General features: G+C 44.6%; 1 protein-coding gene across 3 annotated transcripts in view; it reads left to right on the top strand.

Annotated features, from left to right (window-relative positions):
- The window catches only part of KCND3 (potassium voltage-gated channel subfamily D member 3), a 668,199-nt gene extending 654,556 nt beyond the window's left edge, over positions 1-13,643 (top strand). For all 3 annotated transcript variants that reach the window (XM_075335582.1, XM_075335580.1, XM_075335583.1), the window contains one exon: positions 4,987-13,643. In XM_075335582.1, coding sequence (XP_075191697.1) covers positions 4,987-5,182 — 196 coding nt within the window. In that variant the 3' untranslated portion in view covers positions 5,183-13,643. The remainder of the gene's footprint in view (positions 1-4,986) is intronic.
- Positions 13,644-18,300: the final 4,657 nt, after the last annotated feature.

Below are 18,300 nucleotides of genomic sequence, written 5' to 3'. Positions count from 1 at the left end.
GTCACTGCCCCTTTCCTCTGCACTTTGTGTTTTCTTGTGTAGGCTTCCCGGTGTGTAACGCAGGAGTCCGCTCCCGGTCCTCTGGTTGGGAGCCGTGCCCGTCAGACGCTGACCCATGGGATCTACCGGGCCCTGGCGGATGCCCTATCCCTCTCTGTGGGTGGTTGTTTACTTTTCGGGACTTAGGTTGGGACAGGACCTGGAATCCTGCCCTCAATCGGTTAATTAGCTAGGCCATCAGTGCTGGTCCTGGCTTCAGGGTCCGAGTACCCCCTTGTGTGCACGGTTTCCGGGTCGGTTCTCTGGTGTCAGTACCGGCGGGCTACAACCCTGCCCCGGTCCTTCAGATCTGCCGAGCTGTCTTCCCATCTCCTGCTGGCGGTGACCACCGTCTGCTACCTAGCCAATGTGTCAGGGCTCCGACCCCAACACCTGTCAGTTTGAACTTCAGGCCTTGACTGCCTGAGCTCGACTCCTCAACTTCACTCCTCACTCCTCCAAACTTAACTTAAAACTCCCTGTTTTCCCGCCTCGGGCTCTCCAGACCCCTAGGTGGGCCTTTCCTTTCCGCCTGGTTCCGCCCACTTGTGTGCCTATCCTTCCCTGAGGGGGTGACTAGGGTTTCAGGTCAGCTGATTTAACCCCGTGTGAGAGTGTTATGCGGGGGCCTATTCTGTGTGACTACCTGGTTTTGCCAGGGCGTCACAGCAGCAAGGTATCGTAACCCTCCACGGGTAGGGGGATGCCCCAGGACTCGGTGTAGGGGTACCATGGGGCACAGGGGTCACTCTCATATTCACTCAGTTCATAAGCAGATGCTCACAACCGGGTAAACTAAGTCTCTGGGTACCGCTGCCGCTGAGGGGAGCTCATCCGGGTCCCGTCCCCAAAAGTGTTGCCTGGTGATCCGTTACCTGCCTCCTGGCACTATGTTTGCCTTCAACTTGGTGGCCCAGTAGTATGGAACTAGCCGGGCCCCGCTCCCCACTATGGCTAAATGTGGGAGCTTGCTCTCAGGGCTCACGCTTGGGATTTTCTGGACCATTTTGGATTGGAAAGTCCTATCCCCCTCGTTGCGCTAATGCCCTAATTCTGGAGCGGGTGGCAACAGATCATAAAAGCTCTGTTCTCAGGTGAATTGTCGAGTTGCCTGAAGCTACTCCCCGACCTAGGGTTCGTGTGCCCCGTCGTGGCTTCGGTCCCAGACCGGGGACAGTGCTAGGCTGCCGGCTGTCCTCCTTGACAGGTCCAGGCACCTTTCCACAATCCCCTGCGACTGGGGGTCCGACTCCCTAGACCCAGACCACCGTCTGAAACCTAGACAGTTCTTCCAGGAGCCACCGCTCCTGACCTCCTCTGAGCTCTTCACAGCTCAAGGGCTACTTCCCTACTCTCTCTCCACTCACTGACTGACTACACTCCTCACCTCCCCTCCCTGAACCGCCAGGTGGGCGACTCTATTCCACTCAAGCTGTCTACTGGTGTGTCTCGTGGGTGTGGTGCAGGGTGTATCTAGGATTTGATTTGCTGTTGGAGGCAACACCATTTAGATAGGGACCCAGAACCAAGAGGGAGGCAGAATACGGCACGGAAGGGTAGCTTGTGCAGTACCCTGTGATGACCTGATAGTCCAGACGCGTCACACATGGATTTACGTTGCAGTGCAATATGCAGTGTAAATGTCTCGGGCGGGGAGGAGGCCGCCGCCGCTTTGCTCTCGCTAACTCTCGGTTCCGGCGCTGCTGCGATGGCTGCTCGGTGGCTCGAGCGGTGGGCCGGATCCGGGGACTCGAGCGGCGCTCCTCGCCCGTGAGTGGAAGGGGTGGTTGGATTGGGGAATTTAGTCTGTGACGCCACCCACGGGTCGTGGTGAAGATGGACACCACCGCTGCTGGTGACGGGGATCCCGAGAGCGATGGTAGGGAGCAGCTGGGATGTTGTTTTCCCCCTCTGTGGGTAGGGGTCGGTGGTCCCTGGGCCCGATGATGAGATGGGGAGGCAGGGTAGGTGAGGTGCAGGGTTGCAGGGACAGCGCGGCGCGGTGCCGGATGGCACTGGTGTACTCACTCAGCAATGAATGCACAAAGTCTCTAGTAAACCAAACGGCTGGATGGATGGGTCCCGCAGACGGCTGCAGTGTTTACTCCCGGTAGGTTGGAGGTGGCTGCCTTTCCCTGCACCTGTTGTGTATCTTCGGTCCCGATGGCTTCCCACCGGTAACCCGCTCCCCAGCTTGGATATGGGCCGGAGGAGCCCCTTTTGCCCACAGGCTCTGGCCCTGGGAATTCTAACTGTGGCGGTAGTTGTGTTTCCCTTTCTCGGTTTGGACGGTTGCCTTCAGTCGGGTCTTTGCTGCTAGGAAACCCCCGAGGTTCCGGTCGCTAACAGATTTGATCTGTTTAACGGCGACTCCAAGCCTGGTCGGGGTCCGCAGGCCCTGCCGGTTTGTGCTGGCTTCTCTTGGCTCCCCGGTTCGGTACCGGTGGGCCACCGCCCGTCCCTGGTCCTACGGTTCCGCGTCAATTGGCCTCTCCTGCAGATGGCCACCACCGTCTGCCAACCTTGCTCTCGGTGCCCGGGCCACGTACCCGGACACGGTCAGTCTGTTCCTCACTTGCTACTTTACTCCTGCTCCTTCACTCTCCCTAACTGTTCTGACTTCCTTTCCCGCCTCCAGGACTGTGAACTCCTCGATGGGTGGGGCCAACTGCCTGGCTCCACCCCACCTGGTGTGGACATCAGCCCCTGGAGGGAGGCAACAAGGATTTGTGTGTGACTGGTGTGCCTATCTCGGGGTGTGGGGTGTGTTGTTGCAGTACCTGTGACGACCTGGCTTCTCCAGGGCGCCACATAAACGCATGAAATTATGCAACATACACACATAGCCTAAGGCTGTTTCCCCACCTGCCTCTTTAGATTGATTGACTGTGTAATATCAGTCACCAAATAATGGAATCAGACTGTGATCTATTAATCAAGCTGAAGAAGCTGGTGCCAGGTAGAAAACAACCTCGGAAGGAAATTGTCACTCAAATATACAGTATTCTGGAATGCTGTATATGAGAGCTCACTGGTGGTGGCCGCAGCTTATAGTCATCAAATCTGGTGACGGGTTCCCTTTAAGATTCCACCCCATTACAGCTCAGTTTTGCAAGCACAAGATGCTTTATGAATACACATGCAGTGATTTTCTCTGCATTTTGCGTTGGCTTTGCCACCATAGGTTTTTTTTTTCACTTTAAAGATTAAAATAGTGAGCAACTTCCAAGCAGAAGCCACGTGAAGTGGTAAAGTCGCTACTTTTAAACATTTCATGTCTTTGCAAACTGAAGTCGTTAAAAGAAGCTCATCTGACTGAAGATATGCATGGCAAGTCGTATTTACATTGTGGTGCATATGTTCATTCGTTTTAGCGTCTCTTTAGGACTTTTAAAAAGCAGGTTATGGAACAGCGCATACCATTAGGTTTTTGCCTTGATGCCATGTTTTTAATGCACCTGGAACCTTTTAAACTGGTGTCAGCAAGTGTGTGATCTGCACACTCCTGATCAGAATCCGACTAAAATGTTTCCAGCCTCGCGCAATACACTTGTATTGAGTGCGCAGGAAACTGTCTAGTCAGATTATGGCTAGAAGTATGCATATCGCATACTTGCATTGAGGGGGCAGGAAACAATCTAGTCAAATTATGGCTGGGATTATACATATCACACACTTGCATTGAGAGGGTAAAAAACAGTCTAGTCGGATTCTGAATAAGAGTATGCATATTGCACACTTGCATTTAGAGCGCACTAAACAGTCTAGTCGGATTTTGGCTAGGAGTATGCCCACACTTGAGGTCATGTGACCTACGTTTCCAACTTTGAGACCTGAGAATCCTCACAGTGCACAGAGCCTGCGATATTATGATTCACAAGTCTACAGTCACATAGAGTGACACATAGAGTGCCTGCAGACTTGTCGTTTCAGACAGGAAAACCCCTTTAAGGGCAATACACTACCATATTACTGACCAAAATGTCATCTAAATAATATGGTATGTTTCATTTTCTATGATAGAAGTTACTCAATAATTTACTGGTGTTGTGTATATAAATTTCTATTAAAAAAATACTGCAGCATTTCCATAGGCTTCTTTCTGGCACTTACTGGCAAGCAGAATCGGACTGGCTACCGGAGAAACCGCCAGTAATACCAGGCCTGACTGCGATTACCTACATTGAACTTCATAGCTCTCACCTGAGCTCCGAAGTGCAGCCTGGACTCAACACAGGGTTTGCAGGACGGAACCGCGAGTGCCGACTGATTCCCCGGAGATTGCGGTTCAGTTTATGTCACAGCTGCGGACAGGCCAGGCTGAACTCTGGAGCTCAGGTGACAGCCCAGCCTGTCCGCAGCTGCCAAAAAACTGAATCGCAATTGCTGGGGAATCAGTCGGCGCTTGCAGTTCAGTCCTGCAAACCTCGGGTTCAGTCCAGGCTGCACTCCAGAGCTCAGGTGAGAGCTCCAGAGTTCAGTGCAGGTAACCGTGGCCAGGCCTGTATTAATGGAGGTTCCTTCGGTAGCCAGTCCAACACTGCTGGCAAGTATGCACTTGGATATAATTTTTTACTGTACTTTCATTTAATGTGTATGGGAGCCTTCTCAATGTAGAGTTAATGAAAAAGAACTATATAGCAAAAAAGGAAAATCATATAATTGCCTGTGCGGCACGTTAAACAAATGTTGGCTTCCTTTAAAAAGAAATCGAGTGCAAAAACAAGAAGCTGTGATTTACTGAATCCTCACTATGACTCCGAGAATCATGACAGCTCTGTCAGCTTTCCTAAAATGTACTGATCAAGTCTCTGTAGGAGAAACTTTTTAACTGCAATGAGTTTATGAATCCAAAAAAAAGTACAAATCACCAGGAGACAGTTCAGACAGTATTAAGACTTACTTTTTCCTTACTTTCTACCAACTGAAATATTTTCTGTCTTACAGTCGATCCAGCCTGAACTTGAAGTCAGACGATGGCTTAAGATCAAACTGCAAATCTGCACAGATCACAACGGCGATCATTAGCATTCCAACCCCTCCAGCTTTGACACCAGAAGGCGAGAACAGACCCGCCAGCCCACCTGGACGCACCACAAACATTCATAGTGCCAGCAACGTTGTAAAGGTTTCCGCGTTGTAAGACACTGTATCTAGCATAGCGAATCGAGGTTGTCGTGTCGTGTCCTTTTTTGCTGCAAAATAGTGGAATTAGCAGTGAAGGAGTGACCAAGCTTCTGCTAAACTTGCCATTTACCACCATGGAAAATTCATGAAGGCTATATACATAGACACCTATACTCATGCATATAGGGTTATGTATAATTTGGATGTTTGCTGCTAGGAAGTTTCATGGCAAGTCAAGGAGTTAACACGAAAAGCAAATTGACAACACTGTGTCTAAACACCTTTTTTTAAGGTTTTCAGTGGATAATATTTATTCATGAAGAAATGACTCAACTTACAAAAATTCTAAAATAAGGGATCGACAAGGAGTAATTTTTGAAGGTCGTCAAAGGGGAACAGGGACATACTAATGCAATTTTCTTCTTGTAAGGGAATCTGCAAGCAACCAAAATGACACAAAGTTTTGTGTTTCTGACAAAAAGGTCGGACTTAGGGGCTAGGGTGGGATTCGGGGGAAGAGGTCAAAGAAAATTCTATTTTCCTGCATTTTCTGTGAGAGTGGACATTGAACTGTTCAGAGAACAGCATAGCTCCTAGCACATTTCAGGACGGGCACATTGTAGATGCGAGCACACACTCACACTCATCTTCCCTTGCTGATGTTCTTAATTCTTAGATCATTTTTGTATTAGCCTTTGAAGTCCAAGCAGTGCAGACTGTGATGTTGTCAGGTATTATGTCTGTGAAGAAAAAACATTCGTGAATCATAAAAAAAAGAAAAAAAAAAGAGAAAAAAAAAACATGATAGCATTTAGTTTATGCACCACCAATTATTTTCTGCTTTATACTTACTTTCGACTCAGAAGCAGAAGAAGCTGCAAGTTCTGTAAAAAAATGAAAAAAAATGAAAAAAAAAAAAAAAGTTAGAAAAGTACATGATAGCGGATCTATCCCAGTATCCAATCACAATGAATTCAGGCACCCCGGAGTAGACGTGTTACTGAGTTGTCTTAATATGGAGTAACCTGGATCTTTAGAGTTCAGTGTAAATACTGTAACCATTCCTTGATGTTTTCGCATTGATCTTTTGTGGCTCCGCACCTCAGGCGTTACTCAATTAACAGACTGATCGTGCAGCAGTGTGCTGTTATAGGAGACTATTTTTATATACATATATATATATATATATATCTTAGGTAAGCTTAGGGCCAGGTACACTAGTGTATTCTTCCATCCATACAAATGTTCCCCTGCCGGTGCTGGCGTCCGTTTGATTTCAATTTTACAAGATCCAACTTCCAAGCTAAAACAGGGTTTGGCTAAAGCTCATAAATTGTGATGTCTCGCCAGATACCAGCGCAAGGGGGAAAAGCACCTTGCCAATCCGTCATATTGCACTCTAATTCAATGTCCAGCACTGCTGCATACTTCCGGTGGAAGAGGATCTTGGTGTCAGAAAAAGGGTAGGAAAATCCATTAGCACAGTAAGGGTTAAAAAGACCCTTTGCCATTTACGTTATATGACATATACGCCATGTTTTTTCAGCATAAAATAACAGACGGCATTCTATCCGTTCTGTATGGATGTTATAAGAACTATATTGACAACCAAAAGCTCAGGTCAGTACTGACCATGGAAATATCAGTCCTGGAGTACAGAAGTCGTGTAGATGTTGAGCTGCTAGCGGTGGTACAACCTGTTTGTGGCATTAGCTTTGTTGCCAGTACATAATGTTTACAAGAACCCATCCCGAAAAGAAGAAATGAGGTCAGGTATGTTTGTAAAGATAAAATGTATGGGTAGCCATCTTCTCAAGGAGGGATAGGTTTACTATGTCCCTTGAAGGTTGGTGGACTCACTCAGATTATGTTACATTGTGTTTTCCAATCAATGTTTTTACTCTCATACAAGTAAAACCCTTAATGATCAAATGTACTATATGTCCTCCTATCTTTCTGGATGTTAGCCATCAACTGTCCCCAAAATTTACATACGATCATAGTTTTATATCAGACATGACCTATGCTCATAGGCGATTTTTGATCATCCAATACTGTTACTCCACCAAAATAGATGAAAAAGGCCAACAAATTGATCAGAATATCATCAAAACCTGTTTTAAAATAGATAATAATGTAATGGATCAGAAAATCCTTTTAAATACAAGATATTTTATCTATGTTCAGAAATTCCATTTGAAGATCAACTGGCCTGAGACAGCAGTGGTGTAACCCTCAACTCCAGTCCTCAAGAGCCACCAACAGGTCACGTTGTTAGAATTTCTTCAGTACCACAGAGGTGATCATTTTATCATCTGCACAGGTGATGATTCCAACTCCTATACATTGCTAAGGAAATCCTGAAAATATGCACTGTTGGCTCCAGAGCACTGGAGTTGGAGAACACTGGCCTAGAGGGTGCAAAAGTTGCAGTTGTAACCAGTCCCTGGAGAGTGAGGTCAAGAGAGCGAATAGTATACAAAAATGATGAATTGTATGTCCTGTTTTAGATCTGGCATAGGCACCAACAGTTTTTTGACAGACAAGAGGGAAGTGTTAAAAGTGTTCTCCGATCATATGATATTGATGACTTCACTGTCAGCAATATCGGATTGATGGGCGTCCAACACCCGGCACCTCCAGAGGTGATATTAGCAGTGGCCAGGTGAAAGCAGTCAAAGGATTTGCATTGTGCATCTTCCATCAATGTAAAATGGCCGCTGTCGGGTCCTTCAGATCAGCTCCTTTCTTCTTGAACAGGAGCTGATCTGCAGTACTTGGCAGCGACTGCTACACAGTGAAGTGAGCTGTGCAGTCCAGCCTTGTTCACTGTTTCCATTGGGTCACCATCGGATCTAATAACAGGTATGGGAGTGTCAGACCACCACAGATACGATATTGATAGGTCATAAATATCAACTGCCTATACAACCCCTTTAATAAATTTGCTCCCACCACTAAAGGGATAGTTCTAGGGGGAAATATTAAGAAATCCCGATTATTGAAATAATAAATTAAAACAGGGCATGCGCCATAATTAACAATGTTTGGCCATTGATTGTGGTAATGAAATAAAACGGGTCAAATTTATCAAAAGTACCTAAAAGAAAGATGGTTTGTTGCCTATTCCAACCAACCAAAACACATCTTTAATTTTACCAGAGCTGCTTACAAAATAAGAACTAAACTCTGGTTGGTTGCCATAGGAAACAAAGACAGGTTTTCTTTAAGTCAGTGTTGATTCTTGAGGATCAATTATGTATGTGCCCACCACAGGTTTTACAATGGTGCGGCACAACTCTGAGACGCATGTGGAAGAAATCTGTTCTCCTGCACATGTGGTCACCGATTCAGACCTCTCCAAACGAGAGCTCAGCCAGTACGTCCACCAACAAGCAAGGGGTAGGAACACAAGTGCTGCTGCTAAGGCCATGTTCATACTGAGCTCTCTGAGGTGGTCGAAAACAACGAGTGCAAAGAGCTGCAGGGTATGACCCTCATTTGGAGAGCTTTTGGAGTATTTTTTCCTGAAGTGGATTTAAAAAGTTTGTTTTTTTCTGAACCACTTTTTGCAGCCTTTTGATTGGTCAGTGCCTAGTTTGGAGTCAATTTCATCAGATCTTTTTCAATGACGTGACATGCTCTTTTTTTTTCCCATGAGGCGTTTCTCAAAACCTCTTCAAGAAAATAAAAAAGCTTAAAAAAATTACTCAAATGAACAACAAATTGGATTTACAATATAAATGAATAGGAAGAGCATTCCAAGCATTTTTATGAAGAATTTTGGAGAGGAGCCACCCCCAGAAAAAGATCCTTAAAAAGTCCATGTGAAGCTAGTATAAGTGTATGTGCCAGCAAACCTGATGAGTTTTTCAAGAGCAATGATACTTCAGAAACGCCAGCAATTTTTTTTAGTGTTTTGTTTTTGGTGGTTACCTGAGTGCTTTTTGATGGATTGGACCGCCAGCACATTTCTTTTGTGTTTTTACACATTCAAGAATTAAGAAATTGCTAGTTTTCTTGAAGCACAAATGCTTGCAAAATGGTCAAAAAGATGGTGTATTTTGAGCTTTACCATTGACTTTTATTATAAGACACATAGAGTCTTCAGAGAGGAAAACATCTGAAGAATGGTCAAGGAACGACTTTGAATGATTGGCGTCTTTGGCAACGTTATCCGGTTAAAAGATGGTGAAAAGCCTGAAGGCATGAACAGGGAGTCTTTTTTTATATAGAAAACAGAAATGTAAATGTTCATTATTTTGAACGTTTTGTTTGTGCTTTTTCAGGCGGTTTTTATAATAAATCCACCTGAAAAAGACATTGTAGGTACATACCCTGTTTATTAAAACACTGCATATTTCAAGATTGGTCTGGCCTCTTCCTCGGGTACATCACCTATACCCAAAAAAAGTCACTCTGACCTCAAAACGAGCAATATATAGTGACTAAAATTATTTTAGCATTACCTTCATTATTGTACTCTTAACCAGTAGTCGGCAGCACCTTTTGTATTCTTTCCTTTTGCTTTTTGGTGGATGTAACAGTCAACAAAACAACACCAACATGAAGCATTACATATAGTAAGATGTAAATCCTCACTAGAACCATTCTGAAGTAGGCCATGTTCCCATGAAGTGTGAATACTGCATTTTTTGTGCAGAAAGTATGCTGCATTTCCCATTCTTAGCAAGGTGGATGTGTTTTTATGAAAACTGCTCACTGTGCATCTAAAGATGATGTCCTTTTTGGTGTATTATTTCTCTATAACCGTCTATGGGGAGACTGAAAAATGAATATAAAAAGTTGAATTTTTAAATGCAAAAGATTTTATGTACTAAAAAAGAGTTATAATTTTTTGCTTCAAAACTGCCCCCAAAATAAATCATATATATTGAAAAACGCATCAAGCAAAAGTAAAAATGCAATAAAAAAATGAAGCATAAAAAGCAAAATTTAGGGAAGATGAATGTAATAAGAATGTCCAGCTCTATGATCAAATTCTTCTTTATTGCTTATAGAATTCTTGAACAAATATTTGCATGGAAAGCGCTATAATAGTGTATGTATCTACGCGTTTCTGGTGAGTGACCATCCTTAAGGCCCATTTACACACAACGATATCACTAACGATATGTCATCGGGGTCACGGAATTCGTGACTCACATCCGGCGTCGTTAGCGACATCGTTGCGTGCTACAGCTCCGAGCGAGTGTTAATGATCAAAAATACTCACCTAATCGTTGACACGTCGTTCATTTTCAAAATCTCGTTAGTCGTTGTGGACGTAGGTTGTTCGTCGTTCCTGAGGCAGCACACATCGCTACGTGTGACACCCTGGGAACACGAACAACAGCTTACCTGCATTCTCCGGCAACGAGGTGGGTGTGTCATTAATGCGGCTGGTCTCCGCCACTCCACTTCTATTGGTCGGCGGTTGTGTGATGTCGCTGTGACGGCGCACGAACCTCCCCCTTAACAAAGACGTTGTTCGCCGCCCACAGCGACGTCGCTAGCAAGGTAAGTACGTGTGACGAGTGTTAGCGATATTGTGCGCCACGGGCATCGATTTGCCCGTGACGCACAAACGACAGGGCGGGTATGCTCGCTAGCGATATCGCTATCAATTTTGCAGCGTGTAAATGGGCCTTTAGTCATGACTAAGGGCAGTCACACACCAGTCCACCCTTAGTCCATGACTAAGGGTGGTCACACACCAGCCCACCCTTAGTCCATGACTAAGGGTAATCACACACCAGTCCACCCTTAGTCATGACTAAGGGTAGTCACACACTAGTCCACCCTTAAGGGTGCTTTACACGCTGCGACATCACTAGCGATTGCTAGCGATGTCGAGCGCGATAGCACCTGCCCCCGTCGCTCGTGCGACATTTGGTACTCGCTGCTGTAGCAAACATTATCGCTACGGCAGCGTCACACGCACATACCTTGTCAGCGACGTCGCTGTGACCACCAAACAATCCCTCCCTCAAGGGGGAGGTGCGTTCGGCATCATAGCGACGTCACTGCGGCGTCACTAAGCAGCCGGCCAATAGAAGCGGAGGGGCGGAGATGAGCGGGACGTAACATCCCGCCCACCTCCTTTCTTCCGCATTGCCGGTGGACGCAGGTAAGGAGATGTTCGTCGTTCCTGCGGCGTCACACATAGCAATGTGTGACGCCACAGGAACGAGGAAGGACATCGTACCTGTGGCAGCAGCGATATTAAGGAAAGGAGCGACGTGTCAACGTTCACCGTTTTTGAACGATTTTGCGATCGTTGATCGTCGCTCGTCGCTCCTTGGTGTCACACGCTGCGATGTCCCTACGGCACCGGATGTGCGTCACTAACGATGTGACCCCGACGATATATCGGTAACGATGTCGCAGTGTGTAAAGCACCCTTTAGTCCATGATTAAGTGTAATCACACACCAGTCCACACTTAGTCCATGACTAAGGGTAATCACATACCAGTCCATCCTTAGTCCATGACTAAGGGTAATCAGATACCAGTCCATCCTTAGTCCATGACTAAGGGTAATCACACACCAGTCCACCCTTAGTCCATGATTAAGGGTAATCACACACCAGTTCATCCTTTGTCCATGATTAAGGGTAATCACACACTAGTCCACCCTTAGTCATGACTAAGCGCAGTCACACACCAGTCCAGCCTTAGTGATGACCAAGCGCAGTCTCACACCAGTCCACCCTTAGTCATGACTAAGGGTAATCACACACCAGTCCATCCTTAGTCATGACTAAGGGTGGTCACACACGAGAAATGCCTAGATCCATACGCTATTATAGCGCTTTCCATGCACATATTTGATCTCCCCTGTACAAGTATTTTATAAGCAATGAAGAAGAATTTATTCATACAGCCGGACTTTCTTACTCCATTCATCTTTAACTCACGCCATGATGGAGCCTTTTGTCCATGCTCTGAACAGAAAGCGGACAACTGTAATGTTGAGGTGGACTTTTTTTGTAGTCAGTGAAGATTCCTATCATGTATTTTTAGTATAGACCCCTGGAGAAAACATGCAGAAAAAAATGCAGCATTTACACTACGTTTGAGCAAGGCCTTATAACATATTTTTCTTAAGATATACTAGGCAATGCTACTAAAAAAAAGCGTGACATTTTTTATAAACTATGATTTATTCTCTTCCCATTCTGGCTTGTTTATAACCCTCGACCTATAAGTAGTCAGCCACAATACACATGTCACTTAAAAGAACAAGAGATCAAACGGATTTATCAGTCACCGTGTTGTTAGTGCCTTTTTTTGGCATTGTATCTGATCTGTCGGCACCCTGTCACCTAATTCTTCTCCCATCCTCCGCCTGGCCTCACTTTTGTCAAATGCCATAGGACGGTGAGGCTTTCTAGTGGATTGTTACTGTCCCCATCATGTTAAGATTGTAACTCACATACATCAGGGCATCGTGTGACAATCAAATTGCCACTACTCGAGCTTGAAATGTCAAGCCGTGGTGTGAAATGATGAGCATCGATCTCCCCTTTGCTGCCTTTTCAGGGTGGCCATTGCCAGGAAGGTTGATGGAATCTCTGCAGCATGCTTGTTTGTTCCTATGTGTGAGTTATGAGATACAATTTGCACAAGAAGCATTCCTTTTTCTTGATGTGTAACTCCTCCAGCAGCGAAAAACAAACTAAAAAAATAAAAAAAGACACTGAGAGCCAAAGACATTTGACTGGACTTTCCTGACAAGCAAAAACAACAACAAAAACCCCAATCACAACTACGTGTCCCAAAGTGCAACGTGACAGAATAACGCATGGGACTAAAAACAAAAAAAAAATAAAAATATTTTGAGATTTCTGCAGTTTATTAACATGTTCACTGCCAGTCTCCTCGGTCTCTTGGAGCTTCTAATACCATATCCCACAGAAAGAAGAGCAGTCATTCCCAACAAATATTTTGTGGATACATATGTGTAGGTTTGGCCTAAAATAGGCCCTAGAAAAGTGACCTAGCCGTGTAAGAGATAGAATTGTTTTAAATGTTTCAATGTAATTGTTCTATTCTGTGTCTTTTTCCGAGGTTTTCATTTCCTGACAGGAGCATCTGTGTGTTTTTTTTCAACATATGGCAGAGCCCATTCTCTTTGTTGTCTTTGATTGCAAAAATCTGTTCTTTCGATTGCTTTACTTTTTAGCATTAGCAGTGAGCAAAGCAATTACCAGGCAATCAATATGTACCAATACAAGAAGTACTGTATAATAATTAAGAAGAAAACTGCACGTTGGATCTTCTCATGAGGAAGAAGGCAAAAGGACGTGGGGAAAAAAAAAAAGAAATCACATTTCTTTCTTGCAGCTTAAATCCTGTTGTCTTCTTTTGAGATGTAGTGCATATGTTAAATTGTATATAATTTGCAGTAATTTGTCTTGTGCCACTGCTGTAACTAATGTATCCAATCCGGATTAAACTCATTATGTGCCACACATGGACAGTACACCTTCTGAGTGCTCATTCATGAAATCGCAGGTAAAGCCTCAACCATGAATGCGTATTGTAGCCATGTTTAAGAGTGTGTTTTCCAGATATATCCATGCCAATAGTCAAAGGCATCAGGTCACATGGGGTCAGAAAGTAGGAAAAACCCAGGGCTGAATGGCCTTCATCCAAATTCTGCTTCATGTCTACAGCAGAAAAAGAGAGAATGTCCATGGACCCGGTGCATTGGCTATACCTGCTCCATAGCCTGCATGTTCCGGCTGTTTTACACAACACCCCCAGCAATGGCAGTCACAGACAGAAAAGAGCCCTTTTGCAAAAACAGTATATGATTCTACCTCCTTTGTTGGTAGAAATGGGCCCCTTACTTCTCTGGCCCCTATGTAGCTGCACAGGTTGTACCAATGATATGTCCGCCCATGCACCTCAGTAATTGCTGTGATTGGAGTTTGATTTGTTCGCAGTAGTCTAACCCTTTTAGCTGTTATGGTGAACAATAACCATGAAACCTAAGTGGTTAGAGGTCATTGTGCCACCCCAACAAGGGTTGTTTAATGGAATCCAGAAGCCCATGAGAGGGCCCCAATTCAGACCTACTTTATGAGGCCTTGGAATTTCTTTGTACACCCTTGACTCTACTGAATCAAATTTAACAACTATAGGGTGGGCCACAAGTATGGATACACCCTGGGTGGGCCATAAGTATGGATACACCCTGATAAAAAAGATGGCTGCCATAGGCGTCACCCATCCTCAAATGTTTGGCCCCTCCTATGTACTAATATGCCACAAACAGTACGGTGATATCAGCAACCACTTCCATTTTATCAGGGTGTATCCATACTAATGGCTCACACAAGGTGTATCCATACTTATGGCCTACCCTGTATATCTCCATCCATACGATGCTATAAGTTCAGTAGAAATTATCTGATAGCTGTACCTGGTATACAAATAGTCAAACATGAGGGTCTGATATGTCCATCTAAATGAGGCGTCTGGTCTGGAAACGTGTTTCAGATAAGGCCACGTCCATCAATTCAGTATTTGGTGAGTTTTTTACCTCAGTATTTGTAAACCAAAACCAGGAGTGGGTGAAAAATACAGAAGTGGTGCCCGTGTTTCTATTATACTTTACTAGACTCTCTAATTCACATGTTGAGCATTTGGTGAGTTTTTACCTCAGTATTTGTTTGCCAAAATTAGGAGTGGAACAATCAGAGGAAAAGTATAACTCTGGAGTCATACTTGCGTGTGACTCGCGTGAACATCGCATCTCCCGGACTGGCCGGTGACTCTCCTGACAGGAGCGTGTCAGCTGCATAGAAATACATGAAGCTGACACTCTCTTGTCAGGAGAGCTGTCAGCCAGTCTGGGTGATGCAATTCAATCCTCCCACAAGTGTTACTCCAGCCTAATAGAAACATGGCACCCCTTCTGTATTTTTTTATACCCACTCCTGGTTTTGGCTTTAAAATACTGATGTAAAAGAAACCCAAACATGTGCACATGACCTAAGGCTCTGGTCCTACACTGAGTAGTTATCGAGTTTTTGATGCTGCAGATTTTATGCACCTTTCATGCAAATTAGGTTACAAATTAGGTTACTTGCGTTTTTTTGCGTGCAGACTACATGCCATTTTAGTATATTTCCATAGCAGAAACACACTAAATACAAGTATTTATTTTTTACCTATGGACTTTTCGCATCTAAGGCAATTCTATGGGTAATATTTTCACATAATATGCAGCGTACCTGCAAGAGAAATTGAGATGTTACGGATTTGTAACATGCAGAAGGTCAGTTTACACTGGGTAAAAAAATTCTTTAAATCCCATCCATTTTGCTGGAACTGGAAGAGTAGACGCTGTGTTTTTGGAGCAGAGAAAAGACAAAGCATCAAAAACTCATTGTAGGAACTTTTCCAATCTCATATAGCTTGGATTGGCAAACACCCTATGACCTTGTGAATCTGATCCTCATCCTAAAAATGAAGCCCATGTATCATTGTGTCCATGGTTTTCTCTGCATAGTGGCCCTCAGGTGTGCGTGGACCTGTGGCGTTAACCTGTCTAAAAGAATTTGACCAGCTCAACAATCCTCCACTGATCGTTAGGTGCCATCACTTTACAATATATGAAAAGCAGCACTCTTTAAGTTTAGCGACTGGTGGGGGCAAACCTCCAAAAATCTTCAACTTGTCTGACCTGATACACTTATGGAAATTAAAGGCATGACTCGGCCCACAATATCTGTCTCCTCAAAAATGTCTGTAAGTAAAGCTGCAGGTTCTGATTCCAGTGGGCATCCCCTTTCCCTTTGCTTCTTTCAGTGCTTTAGCGATACACCTGTTGTGTAAATTACCTGTAATCACTGAGAAGAGTGTGGTAAAGGTAAAGTATACTCAGAACATACTGTATATTCCATGTTTAATCAAGGTTGCTTCATTTGTACTGGAGTAAACATAAATGGTTGCAAAGGTGCCAAATCACAAATATTTGTAGTTCCTGCATTATAGTTGTAAAAAGGTAAGAATACAGGGCTACACCTGGGTGGGCTACATAACAACTTGAATCATGTGTCACTGAAATTGGATGTAATTATTTACTTTGGCGTTTCCAATGTTTTGGATTTTCTGTCGCTGGTCGCAAGCCTCACACTGGTGTGCAATATGTTTGCAACTTGGCTGTTTTATTTACAGCAAAATCGGAGCTCTAAAATAGTCATGCAACAGCGACAAGTCGCACAGATGTGTTCGAAGAATTTCTATCAGTGTAGCCCTAGACTTAGGACTGGGCTTTTGCTGGGAATAAAGCAGCCAAATTGTAGAGAAGTTGCATGTCACATCTGACAATTCTTGCATTGCCTATGAAATACTGTAAGTCTGGAGCATCTTCGCTTAGAACTCTATGATGGGACAATTCTCTGTTGTTCATTCTGGAAAAAATATATGTACTATTCCCTTATTTGTTTAGGGACAAATCCTTTTAGCAAAATAATGAAAACATCCAGCTAGTAATTCATTTATGCATTTCTAGGGCAGTCAGGGCTGATTCCTTATTTCATTTGCACTATGCGTTCTAACAGGGTTCTGACCTCCTCCGCTCGTTCCTTTTTAAGATGGGTGCCATGTGATATGAGAACTCCTCTCAGGGTACATTTTAGGGCCTCCCACTTGATTGCGGGTGAGGAGGGGGTCAAGCTCATGGTCGGATAAAAAGTCATGCGTAGTACGCTGAATAGAAGCCAAGCAAATTGGGTCCTGCAGGAGGTTCTCATTTACCCGCCAAGTAAAGCCCAACCTACTATTGGAGCTCAACGTTAGGGAGAGAAAAATGATCTCAGCCTCATTATGTAGGTCTAAGAAAGAGTGTGAGACAAGAAAGTAATCAATCCTACTGTATACTGAATGGACTGAGGATTAGTAGCTGTAATCTTTGACCTCTGGGTGAAGGACCCTCCAGCCATCCGTTAATCGCACATCATGCACTTTTTTCCTGAGTCCTCTAATGGCGGAGAGGGGGTATGAGGTCCTACCTGACAACACGTCAACCTGAGGTACTAGCAGGAGGTTAAAGTCTCCCCCAAGAACCACCGGAGCGGGACCCGCAGTGTCTTCCTGCGCACTCTGGCACTCTGCGTGAAACCTCCTTTGGTTCTAATTAGGGCTATAAATGCTGGCTATTACAAACATCCTCTCCGACCAAGACAACTGCAGGAACACGTACCGACCTTGAGGATCAATAAGAGAATTTGAAATGCCAGATACAAAAGATTTGTGTAAAGAAATTGAGACCCCTTTGGATTTGGAGTTTGGGTTCTTACTGTGGAACCAAATAGGGTAATATTTATTCGGCTTTTTGGGAACAGCGTTTGAACCGAAATGCATCTCCTGCATTAGTAGAACAGAGACTCTTTTCTTATGACTACCATAGATAATCTGTCGTCTTTTTTTTGGTGCATTCAACCCCCTGACGTTGAAAGAGCATAGTTTAAGGTCATCCATTTAAAAGAATGAACCACACTGTCGCAATACATACCAAAGGAAACCAGCTCGGGTAGAACAGGACACGTGGTTGGGGTGGGTGATGAACAAGTAGTGCCATAGTAAGAGAGAGAGGAGCGAGCGGAAAAAAGAAGAGAAGTGAATAAGAAAGAAGGAAAAGAATTTGAGAGAAAATATAGAAGTAGAAATAGAGGCTGAGAGCCTCAAGAAATATGTGTGCTTGATAGGGCGGATTCTCTACTTGAGGCACACTGAGGAGGAGGAGGAGGAGGAGGAGGAAGCCAACAGGCAAGCAGGCAAACCCCCCACCCAACCCGACCAGCTTAGGCTAGTTTCACAGTTGCATTGACCGGAATCCGTTGCATTGCGTTGTGTGATGGATGCAATGGATGCGTTGCATATAGTGGCACAACGGATGCAACGGATCATACAAAACAATGGAATCTGCTTTTTTTTTTTTTACAGTTTTACCGGAGGCAGACTATTATGAACGATTAGCTGATCACCCGGCTGCCGGGCGATCAGCTGATCACTCTCAAAAGCCAGGCGATCAGCTGAGCGCTCTCAAAAGCCAGCTGTCGGGTGATCAGCTGAGCGCTCTCAAAAGCCGGCTGCCGAGCGATCAGCTGAGCGCTC

The sequence above is a fragment of the Anomaloglossus baeobatrachus genome, chromosome 2, assembly GCF_048569485.1.
Source record: "Anomaloglossus baeobatrachus isolate aAnoBae1 chromosome 2, aAnoBae1.hap1, whole genome shotgun sequence".
NCBI lineage: Eukaryota > Metazoa > Chordata > Amphibia > Anura > Aromobatidae > Anomaloglossus > Anomaloglossus baeobatrachus.
The sequence above is the reverse complement of the archived record's forward strand: the minus strand, read 5'-3'. Positions and strand labels throughout refer to the sequence as shown.